At 42.1% G+C, this 26736-nt stretch overlaps 1 protein-coding gene across 12 annotated transcripts in view; it reads right to left on the minus strand.

The window, feature by feature from the left end:
* Positions 1-26736, minus strand: part of METTL25 (methyltransferase like 25) — a 265950-nt gene that overhangs the window by 23139 nt on the left and 216075 nt on the right. For 5 of the 12 annotated variants that reach the window (XM_029597096.1, XM_029597097.1, XM_029597092.1 and 2 more), the window contains 4 exons: positions 18930-19024; positions 15883-15912; positions 14740-14813; positions 11443-11536 (listed from right to left, as the gene is read on the minus strand). In XM_029597096.1, coding sequence (XP_029452956.1) covers positions 11443-11536; positions 14740-14813; positions 15883-15912; positions 18930-19024 — 293 coding nt within the window. Of the gene's footprint in view, positions 1-11442; positions 11537-14739; positions 14814-15707; positions 15913-18929; positions 19025-26736 lie in introns of those variants that run through there. The other 7 variants (XR_003856002.1, XR_003856004.1, XR_003856005.1 and 4 more) reach the window with 5 other exon arrangements.

The following is a 26736-nucleotide window of genomic DNA, read 5'->3' on the forward strand; positions in this document are numbered from 1 at the left end:
GGTCTACAATCTCCTGGACCTGCTTCTAGAGATTACGGGTATATATTAGGTCATGTACAGAAGGTAGGAGGTGATGCGGGCTACTAACATGGAACCCTGAAATACCCTCCTACCAATAGCATCCCACAATCTGTGCTCTTTGCCAGGGGGAGCCGAAGCATGCGTTTTTGACCTCTTCACCTTCTTTAGTGTGGACTCCACCACTACCAACTGGTGGGAAAGCCAATGCTTCTCAAATCCCATAGTCTTACGCATCAAATACACCCCATCGGCCTTCTAGTTCACTGGAGCAACGGAGAGGGGGTGCTCCTATAGCCAAAGAAGCAGCTCACAAAAGATCTCATGAATGGGGGACTGCCACTACCTCTTTTGGGGCATCCACGAACTACAGGATCTCCAGCATTTTAAGGCAGGCATCTTCTTCCATCATAAGCTGGAAGGGTATGGCCTCCGTCATGATGCGGATGAACCCCACGAAGGTTAGGTTCTCCAGTGGTGATCAATGCTTCTTCTCCATTGCCTAAGGTACAAACTTAGATTGTAAGCCCTCTGGGGATAGGGAAATACCTAAAAGTACCTGAATGTAATCCACTTTGAAGCACTGAAAAAGTGAGAAAAGGAATCTAAATCTAAATAAATAAATAAAAATTAAGGGTGACTGATCTGAGGGAAGACCATCAGAATCCACTGATGAACCATCAGAAGCATCATTTACCCAAGGGTCCTCAGGTTCATCAAGACTGCCCAGGGAGAAAGGCCAGGGAGCGTTAGGTGCATCCCAGGGCTGAGGCACCAGGCACACACGGGCAACGGGGGGCCCTGAGGATCTAGGCACCAGCCCAGGCAGCTTGGGCCAGGGCATGCAAGGTCCCAATGGTGCAGAGGGGACAGACGGTCCCTTGTCCCCGGAGTCTCCAATGGGGATTGGCTCTGATGCCCTATGCTTTGGTGCCTCACAGGTCACGGGGTGCTGGCATCAACTGGGTCAAGAGGACACCAAGGAGGGCATCGAGCTGATCCAATAATGCTTCCAACACGGGTACCACTGGCGCCGGCATCGGTGCAGGCACCAGCATATTCAAGGATCTTGGCATCGGTGTGGGCACCGGCATCAGTGAAGGCACTGGTGCTGGGAGCTCTGGCTCCCTGTCACACAAAACACGTTCCACCACCAGGCGTACTTGATGCTCAAGTTCCGCTTCGAAAGCCTCTGATGAAAGAGCAGGCTGAGAGGGGAGTGGTGAGGCCAGCTTCACCTCGGGATGCCGAGGAGAAGCTACACCTGACAGTGGAATTGGTGTAGATGGCCTCGGGCCACCAGTTGTGATGGGGGCGAGACCTCCTCTCATCATGGCAAGGTAGCAAGCACAGAGGCCAACCCGAGTCCCACACTGCATGGAGACCGATAGCGGTGCTTTCGAGATCTCCCACGGTGCTCGGCCTGGCCTTTCCTCAGTGTAGAGGTCTGGGACTTAAAAGAAATGAACACTGGCCAATCTCCAGTGGTCCCTCACCCGAAGGCCTCGGGGCAAGAGACATCCCTGATCCTTGGGTGTCAATGGCTTCGATGCTGGAATGGAACGATCAGATTTACCAGATCTGAAAACCTTCTCCATCTTGTCCAGCTGGGCATGTTGGCCCTTTGGGGTCATTTGAGTGCACAATTCGCAGCCCCAAACATCGTGTGTTGCCCCCAGGCACAGGATGCACACATGTTGATCCATTAAGGACATAGTCCGAGGGCACTTCGGGCACCGACAGAAGCCTGAGACCACCATGAGGTGTACAGAAGACAGTGAGGACATGGCGATCAGCGGAAACTGAGGAGAGAAAAAAGGAAAAAAACTCGCCAACCAATGAAAAGTTAGGGGGAACTGGAGAGAGACCCAGTGCAGGAAGAATTTGAGAAAATACACACTTTTTGAAGTGTTTCCTGCAAAAAAGAACATGAGCTCCAGAACCACGAGACAGTAGCTCCGCGGAAAAGAAGAGACCCTACATGGATGCGTGGATAGTGGCATGCTGGGTAGAAGTTTTCTGTGCTGGGCTCCATCTGATGATGTCATCCACATGTGAGAACTACCATTCTGCTTGTCCTAGGAGAACCCAAGATTTCCTACTCTGACCCCACCATGCTTGAATCCATCTCTAGTGCTCTCCGGTCCTCTCTTTCCCGGTTCTCTCCCCACAACTCAGCAAGATCCTCCAGTTTTCTCCCTCTCCGCTAGGTTTAATCCTACCCCTTTAGCAAGACCCACTCTCTCCTACCTTCCCACTTCCCTCCCAGCTCACTGTCCATCTCCTCTTTCAAGCTCCACCAGATTCCATTGCTCTCTCCTCTTGTCGGGCCCATCCAGGCCAAGACCAACATTACAACCTCATCTATTTCAGCCTGTGTGGGCTGATGCCGATGCTACTTCCTCTCTTCTGGCCTGGGCGAGTTGACATGGTCTATCTTGACTCTTCTGACCTGCACAGGCGGAGCTGCCACTGCTTCCTTCTCTCTTCCGGTCTGTGTGGGCAGACATCGCCATTGTTCCCTCCTCTCTCCCAGTCAGCATAGGCCAATCTGTCACTAACCATTATCTTCCAGCCTGTGTGGGAAGAGAACAACTTTCTTTCAGCCCATGCTGGCCACCACTGCTGCTGCTTCCTCCTGGACCTTGCGCCCAATTCTGTGGAATAATGAGGAATTCTGTGCAGGAGAGAAATTCTGCACACATTATTTGTTGCGCAGAATTCCCCAGAAATAAATATCATCCATCTAAATCAATGGTATTCCACGACAGTCCTTGAGAGCTGCAAAGGTCTCAGGTTTTTAGGCTATCCCTAATGTGTATGCAATCAATTGTATGTATATTTGCATACAATTGAGGAAATATGCATACAAATCTCTTATTCATATTTATTAGGAATATCCTAAAAACCTAACCTGTTTGTGGCCCTCGAGGACCATCAGTGCAATCCCTTGGCCTAAACAGTTATTGCTGCTTGTTTTCTGACCAATACTGCTGTAGTGATGGAACAGAAAGGCCAGGAGAAAGCTCATCATTTCTTACTGTGATTAGTAGCCCTTGTGGTGGGCCTGAGGTCCTCAAGGCTAATTCATTAAACCTGTATCTGTTAACTTCCTCCTCTCTCCTGCTAAAAAGAATTCATCTCAAGAAAGTAAACAAAATTTAATGCTATGAAACATAAAAGAAAATTCATTAAAAATGGCTGGAGCTGGACCTCCAGCCTAGGAATTCTATCTACCCCTTTCCTCAACCCAACCTAAACTAACAGCTGAACTCATAAGAATATAAGCACTGTAAAATGCAGATGGAGGCCAAAAATGACAAGTGCAAGTAACATAACACAATAGTCTGCACCTCATCAGTTATCTGCTCCATATTTTGGTTAACTCTCTGCACACATTCATAGGGTAATACTGATGGGATGCTTTGCAAAAGAATGCCTTAGAGTTTAGCAAAATATAATTAATTAGCCACTTTTATGTTTGGTCACCAACCAGATAATGAGAAGAATTTCAGAAAAAAGGCTCACTTGAGAAAAAACAAACACAGTCATCGTGCATTTATATATATATGATCTACAAAACACTACAAGCCTTTCTGAAAAGGTTTGTTGCCAAACTGCAAATTAATGGATTTTCTAAGGGCACTAGGGTCCTCCAGTTCAACCAATCACAGCTAGCATATACTGCATCCCCTGTACAAAGGAAAGTCAGGCCCAGTAACGGTGCTACTTGTTACCGTGTGGCAGACCTAGATTCAGTTTCTATTCTTTGGGCCAGGTAGAACTGGGGCTGCTACAGAAGCAGCATTCAGATTGCTTGGGGGGAGGGAATACAAGCCATCATTCACTAATGACACGCACTGATCAGACCATATACTTGGTTCCATAGTGAGCCATGGGCTGTGGTCCTTGGCTGAAGGCTCGCTGCAAGTCATCTACATAGATGGGAAACCCCATAGGAAAAATTACAGGTAGGTCAAATTGATGGTTCATTGAGTTGTAGACCTACTATGGGCAGACTCTGATTGAGCTGGAAGCCCAAAGGAGGAGTGGGAAGCGGCTAAGCCCAAAATATATCTATAAATTAAAATTAAACCAAATCTATTTGCTGGAAGAGACCACAACAAATATACAAATGCTAGAAGCCTATAGAATAAGATGGGAGAGTTAGTGTATAGCACTGAAGAGGTAGATATAATTGGCATATCAGAGACCTGGTGGAAGGAGGATATAATCCATGGGACACTGTGATACCAGGGTACAAATTATATCGCAATGATAGGATGGATCAAATTGGTGGAGAGGTAGCACTATATATTAAAGAGGGTGTTGAGTCAAACAGGATAAAAATTCTGTTGGAAACAAAATGTACTGTAGAATCTTTATGGATAGAAATCCCAAGTGATGAGGGGAATAGAATAGCAGTGGGGGTGTATTACTGTCCACCTAGCCAGAATGAACAGACAAGGCAACGAAATACTAAGAGAAATTAGAGAAGATGTGAACAAAATTAGAAACACAGTAATAATGGGTAATTTTAATTATACCAGTATTGACTAGGTAAACATCAAATCAGGATATGCTAAGGAGGTAAAGTTTCTAGATGAAACACATGATTGCTAAATGGAGCAACTGGTACAAAAACAAAAATTCCTAGTGAAATACATGATTTGGTGCGAGAGATTATGTTGTTAGGGCCACTTGGCAATAGTGATCATAACATGATCAAATTTGAATTAATAACTGGAGGGAGGATTCTAAGGAAATCTACTGTGATAGCATTTAACGTTCAAAAAGGAGTGTGAGGGAGTATATAGAAAACTCCCTCAGACTACCTTAAAGAACCGGCCACAGCTGTCTTCCTGGTCCACCTTAAAATCCAGACGCACAGGAAAACCTAGATGAAGGGAGGAGCCCCTCATGGGAGTTTAAGAACTCAGGGCCTGGAAGGGTTAAACAGGGCTGGGGAGCAGGCAGAGACCCACCCTATGCCAAAACCGTTTACATTTAAGGACTGTGTGTTACCAGAAGTTAAGGTGAGCTGCACTGTTTTGATTTTGGTTTTTCCATGCAAAAAAGCTTCACTTAAGGAACAGCCAGAATATGCCTCCTTATTTCTCTGGCTGTTTCCAAGCTGCTATCACCCATGTTACCACAAGGAGAAAACGAGAAAAATGATTATGAAAAAAACTGAAAGGAGCAACTGCATAGGTTAAGAGTTTACATCAGGCATGGACCTTGTATGTGCTGTGTCCTAATTGTGTTTTAATTCAGCGTGGTTAGTTATGGTGTATATGTATGAATGTTTGAATAAGAAAAGAGAGAAAGTCATTTCACAATTACAGATATCCACATTTTACCTTTTCTGTGGGGACAGTTCTTTTTGGTGGTGTTTAAAAATGCCATCTTAGAAGCCCAGACCAGATGTATTCCATGCATTAAAAAAAAGTGGAAAGGCGGCCTAATGTTTGCCAGTGTGGTTAAAAAGTGAAATGGGAAAGGCTATTCTAGTCAAAAATGGAAAAGTTATCCGGATGAAGAAAACAGGAAACAGCATAAGCAACGGCAAGTTAGATGGAAAGTATTGATAAGGAAGGCAAAGACTTAATTTGAAAAGAAACTTGCTTTGAAAGCAAAAACATTTATTTAAAATGTTTTCAGGTATATTTAAAACAAAAAGACTGAGGGAGCCAATTAGACGATCTAGGTATAAAAGGGTCACTAAGAGTGGACAAGGTCATAGCAGAGATACTAAATGAATTCTTTGCTTTGGTCCTTACTGAGGAAGATGTAAGGAGATACCCATGCCAGAAGTGATATTTAAAAGGTGATGAGCCAGGAGAACTGAAATCTCAGTAAACCTGGAAGATATAATAGGGTGAATTGACAAAAGGCAGAGTAGCAAATCACCTGGATTAGATGTTATACATCTCAGAATGCTAAAAACTGAAAAAATGAAATTGCAGACCTATTATTAGTAATATGTAAACTATCATTAAAATCAGTTATGGTACCTGAAGATTGGAGGGTGGCCAAAGTAACACCAGTTTTTAAAAAGGATTCCAGAGGTGATTCAGGAAATCACAGAACAGTGACCTGGCCGTCAATGCTGGGCAAAATGATTGAAACTATTAGAAAGAACAAAGTTCCTGAACATATAGATAATCACAATTTAATGGGACACAGCCAACATAGATTTAGACAAGGGAAGTCTCGCCTTACCAATCTGTTACATTTTTTTAAACGAGTGAATAAACGTGGAAAAAAGGCGAGCCAGTTGATATAGTGCATCTGGTTTTTCAAAAAGCATTTGACAAAATAACTCATGAGAGAGTCTTGAGGAAATTAAGACGTCATGGGATAGGAGGCAATGTTCTATTGTAGACTAAGAACTAGTTAAAAGATTGAAAACAGAGAGTAGGGCTATAAAGTCAATTTTCTCAATGGAGAAAGGTGGATAGTGGAATGCCCCAAGGATTTCTGTACTGGGACCACTTCTTTTTAACCTAGAGATGGTAACAAGTGAGGTGATCACATTTGCTGATACAAAATTATTCAAAGTTGTTAAATCACAAGGATATTGTGTGAAATTCCAAGAAGACCTTGCAAGACTGGGAGAATGGACATCCAAATGGCAGATGAGATTTAATGCAGCCAAATGCAAAGTGATGCACGTAGGGAAGAGCAACCCAAATTATGACTAAATAATGCAGGATTACAATTGGGACTCGCCACCCAGGAAAAGGATCTAGGCATCATTGTAGATATGCTGAAATCATCTGCTCAATGTGAAGCAGGAGCCAATAAAGCAAATAGAATGCTAGGAGTCATTAGGAAAGGAATGAAGCATAAAATAGAGAACATCATAATGCCTCTGTATTGCTCCATGGTGCACGTGCACCTTGAGTTGTGTGTGCCATTCTGGTAACCGCCTTTCAAAAAAGAAATAGTAGGAAGAGCAACCAAACTGTTAAATGGGATAGAACAATTCTCCTATGAGGAAAGGCTAAAAGGTTAGTGCTCTTCAGCTTGGAGAAGAGATGGCTGAGGGGACATAAGACAGAGGTCTATAAAATGATGAGTGGAGTGGAATGGATACACGTGGATCAGTTGTTTACTCTTTCAAAAAGAAAAAAAAACCCCGAAGGGACGCACAGTGAAGTTATTAAGTAATACATTTAAAATAAATAGGAGAAAATATTTTGTTTACTCAACACATTCTGGATGTGTTGGAGGATGTGGTAAAAATTGTATGTGTAGCTGTGTTTAAAAAAAAAAGGTTTGGACAAGTTCCTGGAAGAAAGGTCTATAAATCAATAAAGTGATCTTGAAGAAATCCACTGCTTGCCCCTGAAATAAGAAACATGGAATCTAATCAACATTTTCAGTTACTGCCAGTTACTTGTGACCTGTATTGGCCACAGATGGAAACAGAATACTGGGCTTGATGAACTTGGGAGTCTGACCCAGTATGGCAAATCTTGTTCTTCAACAGATTGGCCAGCCTAGCTTCTTCTGTTGCAGATCTTTACATGTTGGCCATAATTATCTGCTAAGGCAATATCCTGTCTTACATTTACCCCTGTACACATGACGGAAAATTCTATCTAATTAATGTGTTTTCACAGGCGTGATTTCATGTAACTGATATATGGTCATTGGTTAACACTTTTTTTTTTTTTTTTTAACCCAAATGGATAGTATAGGCATAGTTTTCTGTACTCTGTTTTTGCATCTGAATGCAGCTGCACATTGAAGACCTTTAAAAAGCTACAAAATCACCCTGCTGAACAGGGAATCACCCACAGTTGCCAAAAACAACCTGTATATGATGCTGTTCACATCAATGCTGGCTTAGGACCCAAACTGGCTCCTTCTGGTAAGAATTATCATTATGATGTTATTAGGTATTTTCACAGTAAAAAAAAAGAAATAAAATAAAAAATTGTTCAGAAAAGCTAGCAAACAATTCTAGTCTCTCATTAGATCCATTTGCTGGTGTTAAGTTAACTTTAAAATAAACACTTGCCCTAATAAGAGTCATATATCAAGAATGTGTATCAACTGTGTGCTGTTAAAGACAAGCACTGTCATACACACCTTTCTATGGAGCCAAAAAGATGTCATCACATGCCAGGGAACTGAACTATCAACGTATCCTATTCCATAGCATAAACTTTAGCCCTGTTAATTCTGCAAATCAGTTTATTCAAACTGGTGCATAAAAGGTATTTATAACATTAACAAGCCCACAGGTTCACTGCAAGCCTGGTAAACATAGGAAAATGCACAGCTTGTCAACCAATTAAGCAATAAGATAAGGTGCTCACTGTAGCAGAGCAGCAGACAACCTGAATGCATTAAGTGCAACTCTATGCTTATAAATACAGCACAATGCAGACTTGGGAGTGTTACACTGCAATTATAAAATTGATCTATAGAAACAAAACCATATGCTAGGGATGCTTCCCATATTTGTTTTAGTGATCCCACAACCAGTGGGATCACTAGAACACCCACCATGAATATGCATAAGTTAAATTTGCATACACTGGTTCTCCAATGAATGTAACTTTTCCTCATGCATATTCATGGTGGTTAGCCTGAAAATCTGACTGGCAGTGGGGGTCACCAGGACAGGTTTGGGAAGTCCTGACATATACACAGTGGGCACCACAGTGCTGCTCTAGAAATCTGTGGCTGTCCTGAGTTTGTTGTTTTTGTTTTTGTTTTTTTTGGGGGGGGGAGGGGGGTTGTGGTAAGCACCTGTGCCTCCACCAACCTCAATGAAGCCAACTGTGCATAGCAAACTGGTGTGATGCCATTGTTTCCCAAACACTAAACCAGACTACACCATATTCTGCAACCTTTTAAAAGTAGTTGCTGGTGCCTGTTTAAATATCAGATATGAAAAGACCACTGCGGTTCTGAGTCTGGATTATTTATTGGCTGTGGGTCAGAGTCTGGGGTTTAATACCAGTAGTTCATTTAGTTTTTATTTATAGAAGTAAAAAAAAAAAATCATAGCATCTCAATTTAGAATCATCTTTATGTATTTGAAAGGTAAACTAATAACAGTCCACAAAACCACTAAGAATAATAAAGGAAAAAATGCTTTGCTTTACACATTGTATGCAACACAACCTCAGCACAGTATTTTTTTCCCAGATTCCACCCAAACTGAACACAGAAGGCAGGTAACTGGAGGCGGTGTCATCAGTATCTCAAGACACACAACTGACCCCTCATCTGGTGCCCTGGCAAAAACGCTGCTGCTAGCAATTCCATTTTGCTAATTATTTCTATAAAGCGCCATCTGGAAAAATGTGTTATACCTGCAGAAAAAGTCTCATGTTGGCTGTCTTAATGGCAGAAGATCCAGAAGAAAGGAGGATACGAGCTGACTTGTATTACTATTAAAGCCATGGTGATATTTTGCAAAGACAAAAATCATTTTTTGAAGTCCACTACTAGTTTTGGAGGTTAACTGAAGACCTCTACAAACTGCAGCAGTAACAGCCGAAAATGAAAACAGGCAGGTATGCAGACGTAGAAATTATTTCTTTTTACGATACAGAGCCCTGAAAGCACAGCGTCTGATTAATATTCTACACAGTATCCTGTTTACCATCCATGAAACAGAGGTCAGGAGGCAAAAGCTTTTGTACTTTTAAGTTTATTTTAAACTTATGAAGCTGTTTTTCCAATGGATGGAAGAATGGCACTCACAGTGTAGCCAACTTGCAGAAAAAATGACATTTGTTTAACGGGTAATGGGACCGAAAAAATGGAAGAGACAAAATCAGTGTGGTGTTGAAAGCTCGTGTACTCCAATAGGTTTGGATTACTCATATCGCCCCAATAAAAGTTTTCACAACCGATGAACTCCCCACCAGGATCAAAAGAACAGAGCCAACAAAAATGATCTTAACCATACAACCCAGAGAGCCACCAACTGGTCTTGTCTTCAGGATATCCCCAATTGTATGCAAACATAGATTAGAGATATCCCGAAAGCTAGGCTTCCTTCTCTTCTCTGGGCCTAGCTTCTTCTCCCCTTCCAAGGAAAACACCTTCAGATCAGAACTCCCTTCCTGTCTGTGGTTTAAAGTGGACCAGGATAAATGCCTGGTCTAGGGCTTTTAAAGAGGGTCTACCATAAACTCCTTTCTAGGTGATGTATCAAATTAATTAAAACCTTAAACTTGCACCTTTTCTTCTCATATATTTTTGGCTACATATCCCATTCTATGGCTTTCAAATGCTATTATAATCTTGAAAACAATACCCTAACACAGCCTCGTCTCACATGGATAACATTAATGCTTGTTCTAACTTACCAGTAAAGATATTGGAAACAAAAGCTGTGATAGAATTTAAGCCTGCTTGGAGCAATTACGAAGGGCAACGGTAAGTGATTGGGTAGATGTAAGGAGGAAAGAGAGGGGACCTAGGTGTTGGTTTAAATATGGGAATTTGCATGCTGATCTACCAAGAATGATAGGGGATCAAAAAGGACAAAAAAGTAACCTGACTTAGATAAGGAATGATATTCTGCAGGTGATCAAACTTGTATAGCTAGAGCAATGTAGTTAGGAAAAAGCAAGCAGACTAGGTGGGCCAACTGGTCCTTATCAACCATTTTCTATAATAGGAGTGGACAACTCCCTTCCTCAAGAGCCACAAACTGGCCTTATTTTCAGTATAACCATAATGAATCTACACGCCATACTTACATACAACAGAGGCAGTGCACGCAAATCTATCTCATGCATATTCATTCTGGATATCCTGAAAACCAAACCTGTTTGTGGCTCTTGAGGACTGGAGTTGGCCACCCTGATCTTCCATGTTAGTATGTGGAAAAAAATACAGAAAATGAATTGTGTTATCATTAGCTTTAATAGCAAAATAAATAATTCTGGGCACCTCCAGTTTCTGTACAATGAAAACAAATTCTTGACACCAAATTATTCATAACTTCACCAGACAACCTGCCAATAACTAGTTTGTGAAATAATATACAGGAAAAAATACAGTCTAATTTTGATAAAATATTTTCATTGTACAACAAAGCATATGACTTGCAAATATAAATTTCTGAAGAATGATAATTTTCTAGTGTGCATCTGTACAAAATAGCATTCAGCACAGTCCATAAAAAAAAGTCTGCAAGGCCAAGAGCATTCTGGGACATTAACATGCAAATACTGTAAGTGCACAAAATGGTACTCTGGATATTTTAAAGCAGCTTATTAAAAACCTCACTTTTATTGTTTAAAAAAAAGGTTAGATAATAAAGCAGGGTTAATGATGCTTAACTGGATTGCTTCAACCTATTAAGCTTTATGTTATCTGCAGATTACAGAGATCTGAAGGCGCTGTTTATCAGGACAATCACACAAAATGGAGGTAACTGCTGACCTTTGACTCGTCTAGTCCAAGCTTCTTCAGAGACTTCCTGACATAATCTAGGAAGCAGGAAGATTTGGAGAAAATTTTCCCAACATGCCCATCACTGCAAAGACATAGTCATATTTTATTTTAAGCCTTTCGCGCAATACAGAATTTTATGAACTCACAAATCTCACTTTAGGAGGAAGCATAAACCCACATGCTGCTGGCAGTTTTAAATCATTGCTCAGGTGTTTAAAATTCACTCGCTCCATTTTCTTCATACAGCAACTGACCTATTATTTGATGAGTTAGGGGAAGAATGGATAATGGGAAAAGTTGGACATCTGGTCAAATGTGGTCTAGCGGCAGATCCGAAACAAAGGTAAAGGCAGCTTTGAGGCAGCGGCAGACCAGAGATGAAAGGATGGTGGCTGATATTGGTTGGTTAGCTGGACTTATCCAATCTCGGGACATCAGCTACCAAAACGGTTAACTGAACCAATTGGAAAGTTAATGGTCAGGTACCATATCTAGCAAGGTAACTAACACACAGAAAATGTGACCAGAATGAAAAACTATGAGCTAATTTCAAATACATTATAAACTGAGCAAATGTTTCGTTTTCAGTCCTTGTTGAACATATTATAGGGCACTTCTGAACAGTCCATGTTGTTTTCAAGTGTACGCAGACACTTTTGGTGCACACGGAAAACTCCTCCCATTGTTTGAAAATAAGCAGTCTTGAGATACACACACTGAAAGTGCCTGCGTAGTTTGCAGGCGGGCAAAATGGTGGACATACATTTGAAAACTGAATGCCCGACTGCCATTTTATGCCCCCAATTTAAACATGCCCATGGAAATGCCCCCTTACAATCCAGCTGCGAGTGTGTGCGCTCTAGAAGCCCGTGTATTTTTTTGGCTGGGCAGAGGATGGCCAGTTTGAGACAAGCCCAATTTCCTTGGGTGGATGGCTTTGAAAATTGCTCTCATAATTATTTGATTGGCTCCGCTGCATAGTGCCCGGTTTTAGGGTAACATCTACTAATAGCAGGCAGAGTTCTTTGCAATCAGTAGTCTAACTGGTGCCACAGGCAACCCTAACAGTGCAAGGCCACTGCCATTCCCTCCTGTTTGGTATCTCATGTAATTTGGGTCTCTATTTTGCATAATACCTGACCTGTACAGCCAGGTGACTATCTGGAGAGGAAAAGACTAGCTGTTGCCGAGGGGATGTGTTGTCCATCCCAGTCCCCCTTCCCGCCATGGAGATTTCTGTTGAGCCCTGAGATGTGGCTCTGGTGCTTCAGCTGACCCCGCCTCTTTCTAGTCACGTCATCTCCCGCTGCCTTTAAGATCAGGCCAGCTGCTGGTGGATCTCTTCCGATGGGGTAACCCGAAGTTGCCCCTTTGGGAGTGACTGGGACATAGTGGTAGCATTTTGGGAATGTTGCTGATTCTACCTCCGTGAGAGGGGAGCGAGGAAACAGATTTTTATTGTGTTTGATTACATTGTGATGTTTTACTTGAATTGCTATTGCACTTTTTATGCATTTGGATATATTGTATGTAATATTGCATTGCTATGATATAAGCCACTCTGGGTCTTTTTGGAGGGGAGTAGAATACAATGCATTTGTTTTTTCATGCTACACCATGATATTCAGGGATGGCTTGGGGGGACATTTGGCTTTGCCCTGCAGAGACTTCCTCCTGCATATATGTTTTTGAACACCTTTGAAGTTTGCACAGTGGAGGCCTCAGTGCATACTGGAATGACAAAAACGCCTTTCAAATGCCATTAGATTTGCTCTCTCCTCTGGAAAGAAGGATGATGCTGATGTTAAATGACTTCAAGAAGATAAAGGAACAATTTATTTTATAACAGTTGGTTGCTATCAAGGACATTGTGCCTTAGCAGGCTTGCAGGGCCAGTATATTCTTTTTTTCCCCCAGCTTGTCTCCCTGGCTGCCACAATATTAAGTTAGAAAAAAACCAAGTATGTGAAATTTCAACATCTGTCTTACTATACTTCAAAGTTCTTGGTGTGGAAACAAGCAGAATTCAATAAAATTAGCATAGCCTACATGAAGCCAAAATCAATCCAAATCAGTTCTGCCTGATAGGTGCACTGACTTGATATTCTCCAGTTACAATAAAGATATATTTATCAAAGCAGCTTTCCGATGCAATGGAAGCCAGTAATGTAGCTCCCCATGATATATGATATCTTGGAAGGGTATTACTAGCACTGTTATAAAGGGAACAAAGAGAAAAAACTCCGGCAAAAACTACAAGAACCAAAAAAAAAAAAAAAAGCGTTCTGTTACATTCTCACTTTACTTTTACGATTGCACAGCTTATACAATTAATGAAAACAAACGAGGGTTCAGAAAGAATGGAACAATGTGTCTTCCAATTTTATGAGTTGTTTGTTTAAATGAGTTATGGGACTCTGTCTGTTTTCTGGTGCCCATGTGTTCATGCCACTAAAACCAACATCAAGATTAATATGAATTAAAATTAGATTTGGCAGTCTCAGCAGAGTGGCCAAATACCGATCTGGTATGGCAACCGAGCTACTGGCGCTCTATGAAATTAGGTTGAGGGGCATATTCGGGGGGCTTAATTCAAGAAAGTGTGCCTTTTCCCTTTCCTAGCTCTTAGTATTATTGAACGACATACGGATTTATGTTTTGCTGAATGGATTTTGTGTTGCGGCCAAGTGGGCTCTCATAGACTATTTCCTGGCGTGGGTAAGATTTTCTGGGTAGCACTTGCTGTACAGTGTATGGAAACATGCATTGATGCTACCCAGTCTGTACCAGTTCGGTGGATAGACGGAGGACCTTTCAAAGCTATAAGTCTGGCGCCTTTCACACATCTAAAAATACATATACGAAAACTATTACTGGAAGCAAATGCTCCAAGCCTTGCTCTGCATTCTGTCCATCCTGAGAGTAGATGAGCAGCACTAAACCAGGAGGGTTGCTCTTACAACCAGAAAACAGAAGAAAAGAGCAAATAATTGACTTGCATATGAATCCAGCACTGAAAGAAGAGAAAAACTGTATCTGACGCTTCATTGAAACGTCAATAAAAAGCAGAGGAAAAAGAATACTTGAGGCTTCCTATTTTCTGCCATTTAATTTTTAATTTGAAATTGGTATTTATTTCAAGTCTCTGAGTACATATTGCTGTTGTGGACATTCCAGTTTGTTTATTTTTAAGTGTCACTTCTGATTGGGATTTATTTAGAGGCAGGAGGAAGAAATGTATATATTAAATGGTATAATTAGTATTGCTTGAGTAAGATGCTGTACCTTTTGGTAACTCCATAGCATTCCTGAATAATAACCTGTAGAACAGCTCGATAAAACAAGGATTCCGTGGGCAGCTAAAAAAAAAAGCAACATCAATGCAAAACATTTAGCAGAGAATCATAATCAATGATAAAATGGCAACAAGAGTAAGATAACTCAGAATTCTGGAAGCAGTTTCCCAGACATGGGGCCCTACCATTATCTACAATAAAAATAGTCCAGTGCCAGGGAATGTTTTAAGACTCCCAAACTTTCATAGTTTGAGCTATTCCTGCTTCTTCTTTAGTCAAAGCTATGGTTAGAAGCATCTTATCGGTTCCGGCGTGGTTGATGAAGGGCACAGTAAAAAATCGGGAATGGCTCAGATCTGCTAGGAAAGTCTTCAATTACCCAGCCAGAAAGACCAAATTATGCAACACTTCACAGGACCCCAATTAGCCAGCCAAATTATTTACATCAGGCTGAAAGGTCTTAAAGAAACCTATGCCTCCCACTTTCTCATCGCCCTTCTTCTCCTGCCTGGATATGAGCAAGGATTCATTAAGAGAATACAAATAAAACCACAATAAATAAATACATAAAGCTTGCTGGGCAGACTGGATGGACCGCTTGGGCTTTTTTTCTGCCATCATTTACTAAGTTACTATGATATTATAGACTTGATACATCAAGAGTTCCCCCCCCCCCTCCCTCAGATGCTATCTACATAGGTTGAAAGATGACCAATAAAGTTCGTATGCCCCACAGAGGGGTCTGATAATCTAGAAAAATCTATCTGGCCCATTCTAATTAGACTATTCTCCTTTTCCAAGAAGGTAAATTCATTCAATAGAGAGGACATTCAACAGTCTATCAAGTTGAAATCAAACCCTAAATGTATAACCTTTCCGAAAATATTCATGAATATACATTCTTGCTGGACACGGAAGGACACCACTTGACCTTAAAAAGAAAGGTGGTGATAATACCAAGGAAAGTGCACGGTGTTAACACAATAGTGATGGAGCTCCGATTAGATGTTAACTGTAGTACATTGTAAACTTGCTAGATGCAGGTTCACTGGAAAGTCATGGGACGAACAGCATCTGAAAAGGACATAATCTCTTTATGATTAGGAGAGCTACAGTAAACAATCTTACTTACCCCTTGGCTGATCGCAACGCGTTCCAGGGCCTTAAAAGTGAACAAATGATACTGCTCAGATGTTTATGTTTTTGTCAGAGGTTATTATAAACACTGTGTAGGAAGGCTGGCGAAGATGACGGTTTGAAAAGATTAATTATGTGACAAACCCCGCCCCTCACCCCCCCCCCTGCGCACTTTCAAAGTGTTAGTGCTATTAGAACATGCAGCAGTTCATTTCTGTTCTTCTGGGCTCAGATAGTAAAGGAGTGGGATTTAAAGACGACAGGCCCTAGATAACAAAAGAAACATATACATATATATTCAGCGAGTTTTGGAACGGAGTACGACATGGAAAAGATTCATTATTTTTGGCTTTGTTCCTAATGTACAATTAAAAAAAAAATAGCTCAGTTGAAATACTAAATGTGCTTATAAAATTTCTCATCAACTACCATACAATAGTTTTAGAAATCAAGTATCTGAATGGCAAAAATAATGAAATAGATATTTACATCCATCCACACCGCTACAACATTTTGATGTTTTAACGGGCTGAAAGCCTGGCTACTGATGTCAAGACACGCTGGATGTCTACTGTCCTTGGACAGAAGGCCAAATCACTGCAGGTGGGTTTCCATGACTACCGCCGGACTTACTAAGCTTGAACATGTACGGCCTAGGGAACAGCCCTGTTTCCTTCTTGTTCCGAACAGATGTCATGCATCACCCTAGAATTTCCTTTATTGTCTCCCCGATTCACAGACTAGAGCGGCACAGGTGTTAAAACTGAATCAACTCTGACTGCTCCACCACAAACAAAACATGCAGCCGACAAGGGTCAGTGATCCAGTCCAAAAAGCCACCCCAGGCTTTCAGAATGTCAGTACGACTTTTTATATTGAAGAGCTGACTGTAGGCACCGGAGGCCTGTCACGTGTGGAAGCCCCTCACTGATGGTTATGGTCACCAACAGGGTTTAAGGATGAGCAAGGTGTCCCCGCACATTCCAATACTTTTGTCTGGCCTATAAAATAAAATGTTAGCTTAAAAAAGCGCTGCTGCTGCATTCCTGAAAAACCTGTTTTCCTTCAAATAAAAAATTTGCTCTCGCTTTGGTTTTTATTCCTCCTCGTCTTGGCCTTATTTCTGATTCAAAACTATTTTGTTGCTTATAGGCTTCAAAATGATCATGGCCTCTGGTGAAATCTTTTTTTAAATAAATACAGAATCTATATTGCTGATTTAGTCTCAGGTTACCACCCTTACGGGGTCTGGGGCAGGGCTGAGCACTGGGTGTGAGGGCTCAGGTCGGGCATAGGACAGGCTAAAAACGGTCTGGGAATCCGGCAGGTTGTAGGGCAGGAGCGGCAGGCCAAGAACCAGAGTCGGGAAGCAAGTCACAGTCTTGAACAATCAGCTGAAGTTGCAGGACAGGACCTGGAGTCCAAAGCAGATGCACAAGATGGAGGGAGGAAGCTCAGATGCAGAGAGACAGGCCAGCTTTTTGTTTTTTTGCGAACAGTTTCCTGCTTCTAGTGACCCCTTTTGACCGAGGCCCAGCCTATCCCTGATGTCCAGGGGCATGGCCTAAAGGGCTGGCTGAAGCAGTCTTCTGTTGTTTCCTCTCGCTTCAGGTTGTCAATTGGTTTAAAGGTTGCCTGTCGGTATCTTGCTCAAACATTTAGATTTGCTATATTAGGAGTAAAAGTAGCGTAGATTTGACGTCATTTTTAATTCTGTAAAATCTTTTTGTAGGGTCTTCTGTTTTGTTTGCAGCTTATCCCATATTAACTCACTTTGATCAGTGATCCATTATCACTAGTTAAAAAAAATAGGCAAATAAAGAAGGTATATGCTAATATTAATTATAAATTAACATACTAGAAAAGACAAACATATGATTAAGTGTTTGTCCGTTTTCAATATAATTAAATTATATGGTGATGATTACATTGTGTGCCTCAGTTTAAATAAGATTTTATACCCAAGTCCTACAATTTAGTAATTTCATAACACAAAAGGTACGAACAGCTACAGGGCCTTGTTTTTGTTTTTTGTTTTTTTTTTTAAGGATTTTCCTCACAGAGGCATACACTGTCTATCTGGAAGTTGGTTCCTTACCTAAGTTTTTTTTTAAAGAAAAAAAAAAAAGTTAAGGGAAGTCTTATGAGACATTAAAAAAAAAATAGAAGCCAAAAATCTAAATTTAGACACCTAAATTAGGTTCCTAAACTATACCCTTAATATCATCTGAACTTAAAATCCTAAATTTTCAGCTGAAAAAAGTCATCTAAATTTAGGGACCTAGAATATAAGGTTCCAAATTTAGACCTGCTATTCATTTTCCTAGATTTAGGCTCCTGCCAAAAATCCTAACTCTGCCCTCACAGCCACCCACTACTTAGGTTCCTAATTTTGGCACTTGGCCCTAGTTAATTTTAAAAAGAACCAATTTAAGAGCCAAACTTGCAAAGTTAGAAACCTAAATCCTTTTTCAAAATGGACTTCGCTGAGTTTTATCTTTCCCTCTAAGGGAGTGTTTTCCAAATGTTTAGCACGTAATGTGCCTTGGGTAACTCGTTGAGAAGGATGGACTACAAGTAAGAATTATTATTTTTGGGTCGAATGTCAAAATATCTGTGCAAACCAGAGTTTATACACGGGACAAATGAAAAAAGGAAAATGGAATGGGGAAAAAAAAATCTTCGGGGAGCAAAAGACAAACGATGCAATAAATTCTCTCAAAGGCTGAGCTTTCGTAAATGATATCACAAAGCACAATGGAGAATATTGGGCCGGTGCCAAGTGTGAAATATTGTTACCGCACCAATTAAGCATAATGCATGCGTCAAACGGAAGGTCAGAATACTGTTTGTACTTCCAATTTGGCATGCCCAAATCGTTTGCTGATATTACGCTGCAGAATTATGGGAGGTAAGTCAAGAGTGCCAGGTTCTTCATTGCAAAATGATGAACTCCAACATCTGGACAAAGCTTGAAGCAAACACACAGAATAATCCTCCACACACACACACACACACACACACACACGCACAAAACTGTACCAGACATGCCGACATTCTGGCGTTCCTTCCACAGCACCAAGCCTCTTCCCTTAAGTACTGGCACATTGGAAAGCCCCAGCTCTCCTGAGCAGATTCTGCAGAAGAAAGACAAGTTAGATTAAATTATTTTATTAAATTCTTCTTCCTCTACTTAAAGTAAATCATCTGTTGAGAAAAAAAAACAAAACAGTAGTTAAAGGATGGTAGCTGTGATGCTCAGCAGTTCATTCTAGTTCATTAACAAAAAAAATACATTAGCATTAGGAAAAGTTGCACGTTAACAGATGGGTTGTTTTTTTTGTTTAAACTCCATGTCTGAAAGCTGCGAGTTTTCCAAGCCTGTTCCGCCAAGACCTAACAGACAATTTTATGCAAAATACATTCAAAATCTGCTCTTCAGTGCAATTCCTGTAACTAAATACAGGAAATAAGAAAAGGAATTTTTAATTTTTGTTGGCGACCATCACACTGATGTGTGTCCCAGGGTACAGAACTGGGCATTATAGCCATGTAACCCGAGACATCTGCAGGCTTTTGCAGTGCCCCTTTCTTGAGGTTTCAGTCTGTACTCTGGTAGGTTACTACAGACTCATCTTTGCTGTTCTGCTTGGGTCTAATCGTATTGGGGGGTTCTTGGTCTGTTTGCATCCCATTATGTTGGTTTCCCACCAAAAGGCACAGCTGAAGTGTGTCTGTTATTTCTTTACAAGCCTGAGTAGTTTCTCTGTTCCAAAAACTTGAATCCAAGTTGGCTCCGTTTCCTGGTTGTTGCTTCAAGTAACAAGAAAGCTTCCAATGCAGTTTTCTAAGTTACAGCATACATATCCATGGGAAAGTCCGCCTACTGCAATTACCCGAGCAGCACCAGAAGACCCTAGGGTTAAAGGCACTGGCAAACCAGTTCAACCACTGCAATTAGCACTAGGGTATCTGTAAGCATGGCTCATGAATATTATATTAAGTTGGGTTTTTCTATTTATAATAAAGAAGGGGGAGCACATTTATAGCATCTAAGAGCTGACTGCACACATGATTATGAAATATAACTATTTAGTGAGTTAGAATCCTGTTTGGATGAAAGATGCAACTGAAATGTACATTTATTCCTGCGAGTCTATTTTTCATGCAAGCCTGAATCCATCCAATTCCATCCAGATGAAAAAAGTTACATTTTCCATGTCTGAAATTGGCACTTGATTGTGGAATGGTCAACTACATGAAACCTCAGAGTGGTACAGCTTTAAAAGGGGAGAAGGGAGAGAAGGGCATAATCGATCAAAGGAAAGTGACCAGATTTGCTCAAAGTCACATATGGGCCCGATGCAATATCGGCAAGCGTTAAACGGGCGCTCATGATTGAGTGCCCGCTCTCTTAACGCGCGCAGATCCATCTCTCCCGGGCGCTTGATTTAATACATAAATAGGCTTCTGCGGTAAAAAGGAAGCGCTAGGGAAAATTTTGCCTCCCTAGCACCTTCTTGGCATCAGGTGCCCAGAAGTGGGTTAGGAAAACAGACAGTTTTATAAACATCCGTTTTCCTAACTTGTGCATGGCCACCGGGTTAGGAAAATGGACGCTCATTAATTGAGCATCCATTTTCCTAACCTGACTGCTGGCATACTTTTTATTTTATTTTTTATTTATTTATTTATTTTACAAGTTTTCCTTTTTCAATTCCTCCGACAATATCGCCATGATATTAAGTCTGAGGAACGACAGAAAAGCAGTATTTTCTGCTCTTCTGTAAACTTTTTGGGCTTCTCAAGAATTAACGCCTGCTCCGGGGTAGGCATTAATTTTTGAGGGTGCATGTCAGGTGCACATTTTTTTTTTTTGCATCAGGGGGAAATAGCTAATAGCCTCATCAAAATTACATGTGATGAACACGATTAGCTATGTGCTCGAATGGACACGCCAACCCCTGTCCAAAACGTGCGTCCAATTACGTACATGTCCAGCCATGCGCTGTAGCCAGTGCACAGTATTGCATCGGACTAATAATGGTGGTAAGATTTGAATCTGCATCCCTGCAAGGCAGCTCAAGGCAATCTGCTGCCTGAGGCGAGGGATGAGATGGTGCTTCCCCCCCCCCCTTCAAGGCATGGCACAGGTTAAATAGTCGAGAGGCAAGGGGGTAGGGGGTCTCTGATTTCAAATGCTGTGGAAGGGGGAAAGCAGGGGTCAGAGATCCTAGAGGAATGGCAGATAGAGCATCAGTGATAATGCATCTAGGAAGCTGGCAATCCTGCCACATTCCCAGGAACCCTAAGACCTGCCTCCCCATCTTTCCTTTTCCCAAGCTTTTCCCCCTAGAAAAGTAGGAGAAGGGTGAATGGCGGGGTTCTTTGCATGGCACACTCTCTCTAGGCTGTTGCAAGGGAATTTGGCACCCTAGGAGAACTTTACAGCCTTGTGCCGTGCCCCCTGCCCTAACCAAACACAAAAATTCTGCATTTATAATAACCAATTTTACATGGAAAAAAAAAAAAAAAAGACAATGAAAGTATAGTCTTCTGGGATAAAAATATCACAACTCTGCAAAAAAAAAAAACAAACAAACATAAAAACAAACTACACACAGATGCTCTCACACATGTTCTCTCATCCACAAATATGCTCATACTTTCACTTACACCCATTCACATGCTCTCTCATACATACAGACATGCTCTCTCAGAAACACACACACACACACACACACACTCTCTCTCTCTCCCTCTACCTCACTCACATGTGCTATCAATCAGGCAGGTTGGGCTCTGCCGGCAGCCCATAGGGCCTCTTCTCTGCACCGTGGGGCTCTTCTTCCAGCCCGTGGGGTGTGGGAACCCCGTGAACATGTCCTTAAATGTGTGTTTGGCAGCAAGGTGAGGCAGCCGCCAGAGAAGCGTTTTGCCACTCCAAAACTTTGCTGCCTGAAGCAGCCACCTCACCCTGCCTCATTATAGAACCGCCCCTGCACCCCAGGTTTCAATAGATTACAATCACAACTCTTCAAAATTCACATTCTAGCATAAGCAGCCATACAGTACACAAAGACATCCAATAGGATGCATTAAAAAGACAGAGTAAAAGTCTTAAATACAAAATAAGCTTGTTTGCTCTGTTTAACTATAGACACGGAAATTAGTTCTCTTAATAAATTTCATATTTTTTCATAAACTGGAAAGCTCAAAGAATATTTAATAGGAACAACATTTTGTCTGGAAATGCTATGCTGATGTCTAATACAGTACTGTATGCGCACATGCAAAAATAGCTGCCTAAGAGAATTCATACTAATTACAAATGAACGACATTCCTTTGATGTAAGCGGACTTCCCTTTTCTCTTATCCTCGTTCAAAGATGTGAAGTCCAAACAGGGATTCCACATCTTATGAAGGAGCCTTTGATTCTCCTTGGGCAGGGTATGTTGCCTTTTCTACTAGCATATATAATTTTTCCAGTCTCTCATCTATTCTCCATGAGGCTAGTGGCATCTATAATTTCTATTTCAAAGGTATCTTTAGCCAATAAACACCAGTGTCAGCAATTTTGCATAATGTTCAGCGATCACCTTTTACTCTGCATATCCTAAAACACTTGATGGTGGGTTTAAATGACTCATTACCATTGAGGTTGCTGATCTGCAAAGACTGATATTCCATCCTAAAATGGATTGAGGTCTTTGGCTGTTTTACGCTCTGGCTCATTTTAGGAAGTTGAATTTGAGAAGAAAAGCTATGTTCCTATTAAAAGTGAATCTATTTAGAGCTTGTATTGATGGTGGCTCACTGCATGGCACTTAACATATTCCTCCAAAAATAGTTATTCCACTATTTTAAGATTCACGTAACACCATCAGTTGGTTATGAGAACTTAAAAATATTAATAAATTAATTTCTAACTTATCGTTAACAGATTATGTCCAAGGTATGCAGATAGGGGTAGATTTTAAAAAGCATTTACTCGAGCAAAACTGGTTTTTGCTCGAGTAAATACACTTTACTCAAGTAAGTGGGCTTTTCAAAATTGCTACAATATGTGCCATTGAATTGTCCATAGGATTTACTCAAGTAAGTGCACTTTACTCGAGTAAATAGCTTTTGAAAATTGCTACGATAGTATGTCACATTTACATGCGTAACTCCTTTGAAAATGACCCCCATAGTGACTGAGCATCAAAGACAGGTATAACATTTGTCAAAATTCTCCCCCACTCTGCTTGCAGTTTTGTAAAACTCATGAAGGGATTAATAGAACTACGTAGCTGCAACTACACCATGGTCAAATGTCAGGCAGTCTTTTCTGCACCTCAGTTTATTATTTTTATAGTCCTAATTCTCTTGGAAAAGAAACCAGTGATTCTGGCAAACTCTAGGATGTTTTTCAGATATAGACGTTCAGTGGAAACTGTGATCACTAAATCTCATTGCTTTAAACTAGGGTGGCATCTCATGTTCAAAGAGAGGTGGTTACTATACCAATTTACTGTAGAACCTACCCTCCCAAAGATCATTTTAATAACTTTATGGTAATCTAAAATGTTCCTTGCACGTACAATGATATGTTATAGATATTACATTTGAGAACACCAGACCACAATTACATTTTGGAATCAATTTAGTGCTTATGTAAAATGTCACACAGACGTGCTGGAATCTGGAGTCCTCCATTTATTGACTAGGACAGCACAGACACGCTTGTGCCCTACCGATGTGCCCAAACCCTGCTCTGGAGGGCCCAGCTCTTAAAACTGAGAGGGTAATCCAGTTTCCAGGGCTGTGTAATCTCCGATCTCACTGCTGAGCTGCCAACAAGGGTTCTAATTAGTGTTACGACTATCGCTGCCTGACGTCTCCACTCCGCCCTCCTTACCTCTCTGGTGACTCCTACCGGGGTTGACGAATGTTTGGCTGCCGCGGCATCTGCCTGCCGTTCTCTCCGGCATCCCCGGTCCAGCTTGGGCGCTGCCTCCCGTCATGCTGTCCAGCTGCCTTAGGGCGCCTGTGCCGTGCAGCCCTGCTTCAAATACTTTCTTTGGCGCAAACTCGGGGCGTCCCCGTGTGATGACATCTCGCATCCCGGATACAAAAAGCATACGCTACTGCTAGCTAATCGAGTTAGCAAAGGGATTCCTTACGGATGGGATTCGCTCTCCGTTCCTAGCTACTCTGCCTCTCCATTATTGGACTTACTCTATTTGGGGTACCCGCTCCTCGGGGGCCTCTCTCTTCTCTTTCAGGTCACTGTCTGGAACCGGTACTCGCTCCTCGAGGGCCCATGTTCCCGGACTTGCTGCTTGGACTTCACTTCTGCCTGGAGGATACCGCTGCCTACACCATCAGTGAGTTACAATCTACTTCTCTCAGAGCTGTTCCCTGGAACCAGGTACTTGCTCCTCGAGGGCCTGCCTCTACTCCAGCTCCTGTGTTTCCTACCGAGAGAAACCGCTGTGTGAGTACTCAACCAACGAGGCTCTATTCCAGAACCCTGCATATACTTCATTGTGCTCACTATCTCAGTTTCTCTTCACTACAGCACAGCCATTGTGGGATCGCTGTTCCAGAGCCCTGAGGGACTACAAGCCCAGCCGGGCTTCATCTCTGCTCACTACTGCCACCCTCTGGTGGCTCCTCAATACTGTTAATAAAAAATCTGTGTTGTGTGTCTTAAAGCTGAGCCTGACCTGTGGCCCCTCACGGGACTTTCCCCCCGTGGGTGTGGTCAGCAGCCACAGTGTCCAAGCATCCACCCAAAACCTTACAAACAACAACAATTAGTGCCAAGACATGATGGTGGATTTGAACTATGTAGATGAGGGGGTCTCCAAACTTTTCAGGAAACTGGCCACATAGGGCATTTCAAATCACAGAGAGGGCTGGGGTGGGGGCAGGAGGTCTTCCTCAGAGTTTGCTGAGCTGGGGCAGGGGGCCTGTGAGGGAGGGAGCAAGCAAGCCCCTTGGAGTTGGTTTGCTGAGAAGGGTTTGAGGGGGAACCATGTCTGGCCCTTTTGGCGATTTGAAATGCTGGAAAAAGAGGCGGGAGGCAGGGTTCCCAGGGATGTATGGGTGTGGCAAATAGTGTGTCAGTAATAATATTTCTCCATTTCTCCAAAGTTGGCAACCTTGCTCTCTACCTTCCACACCAGCTCCCCAATATCTGCTTGCCTATGGAAGGAGGAGTGTGGAGGAGTAACCTAGTGGTTAGAGCAGTGGGCTATGAACCGGGAAGACCAGGATTCAAGTCACACTGTTGCTCCTTGTGACCTTGGGCAAGTTACTTTACCCTCCATTGCCTCAGATACAAACTTACAAGGTCATTTATCAAATTGCGTTATGGCAGGGGCAGGATTTCTGAAAAAATGGGCTGGCTTCGCACTTTGCAAAGCCATAATGCACGATATCGCAGTTTTAATGCTGAAAATAACTACACCTTTTTCAATTGTATTAAGCTGTGCGATATCGTGCATTATGCCCATAACACAATTTGTGATTTTTTCGCAAATTCTGTTTTGGGCATTTTTAGGTTGGGAAGGGCCTGAGTCCATCAAGCTAGGTTGAGAGAATATTGTACAAATCTTGTCGATGTGTGAGTTTCCTCACACATCGAAGGACATCAAATCTTCACAAGAGTGTACTGTTCCGTTCATATGTCTCTCTCTGCATGTAAAAGTGGCCCCTACCCCTACACAACTAGCTAAACCTCACCTCGAGTTACTAGGTGGGCCTCCTATAGAGATATAAATAGCTACTTTAAGGGTCGTGTAGATAGTCAGTCTTTCTCTCTCTCAGACCGTAAGCCGTCTGGGGATAGGGAAATACCTATAGTACCTGAATGTAATCCAAAATAATGTGTGGTGTCTCGCTCTCATTCACACCCCCATAATTCTTGCTCACTTCCTTTACCTTTCCCATCTTTTTTCCACTTCTCTCATTCCATTCTTTTTCAACAGGACCCCTCTTCCACAGCTCTGAAGAGATGGTGGTATAATTGGGAACACCAGGAACCATATACTTTCCTGGCTTTCCCTGGCATCCCCAAAGGACCCATAGTTCAGTATTACCAGTGCCTTCCTGTCTGTGGTCCGCACTGCCCTTCACAGAAGCCAAAAACTCCTTGTGGCTATGCTGCAGGCTCTCTCCCAGTCTTTGGCCCAAGTGGCTCCACCTGTGCAAGCAACATTAATGCTAGCAATGCATAACACAGCCAAATTAGTGCTGGCCTAGCACTGGCATGCCCTGCCCATTCTTCCCTGACAAGCTGCCACTCTTACCCTTCCTACTTCAAGAGGCCGAGCTTGGTGGGAGTGGCAGAATGTACTCCTACTGCTACCACTGCAGCCCAGACCAAGCTCCTTCTGTCATTGCTGTTGCAGGCCAGACTACGTTTCTTCTGCTGTTGCTGCCGGGGGGGCCTGACGCAATTCAGCGAAGGGTTGTATCTGGCCCTCAGGCCATAGTGTATGTACCCCTGATCTAGACATCTGTCCAATAGGAGCTGAGCAGAGACCATCATTCTTTTCACATAGGACATCAATGAGCTTTCAGGTGATGCCCGATGACTACCAATCGAAGGCGACTTTAAACCGGAGAAAGGCTCTGTAACCACGTGCCAGTTCCTTGTGCCACTCAGTCGCCTATCACAGGAACTACTTTTAGTAAGGGAAACTTAGCAGTTTGCTGCTTCCAGAGTGTCTTGATTACTCTGTGTTTACAGTTGAATACTTAATTGTACTTTTTCTCTTCCAGTTGCAAACATTCCTAGGCAGTTTACATAATAACCATACTTTTCGGTATTTATATGGGAAATAGGATGTTTTGCTC

The sequence above is a fragment of the Rhinatrema bivittatum genome, chromosome 4, assembly GCF_901001135.1.
Source record: "Rhinatrema bivittatum chromosome 4, aRhiBiv1.1, whole genome shotgun sequence".
In the NCBI taxonomy this organism is placed as follows: domain Eukaryota; kingdom Metazoa; phylum Chordata; class Amphibia; order Gymnophiona; family Rhinatrematidae; genus Rhinatrema; species Rhinatrema bivittatum.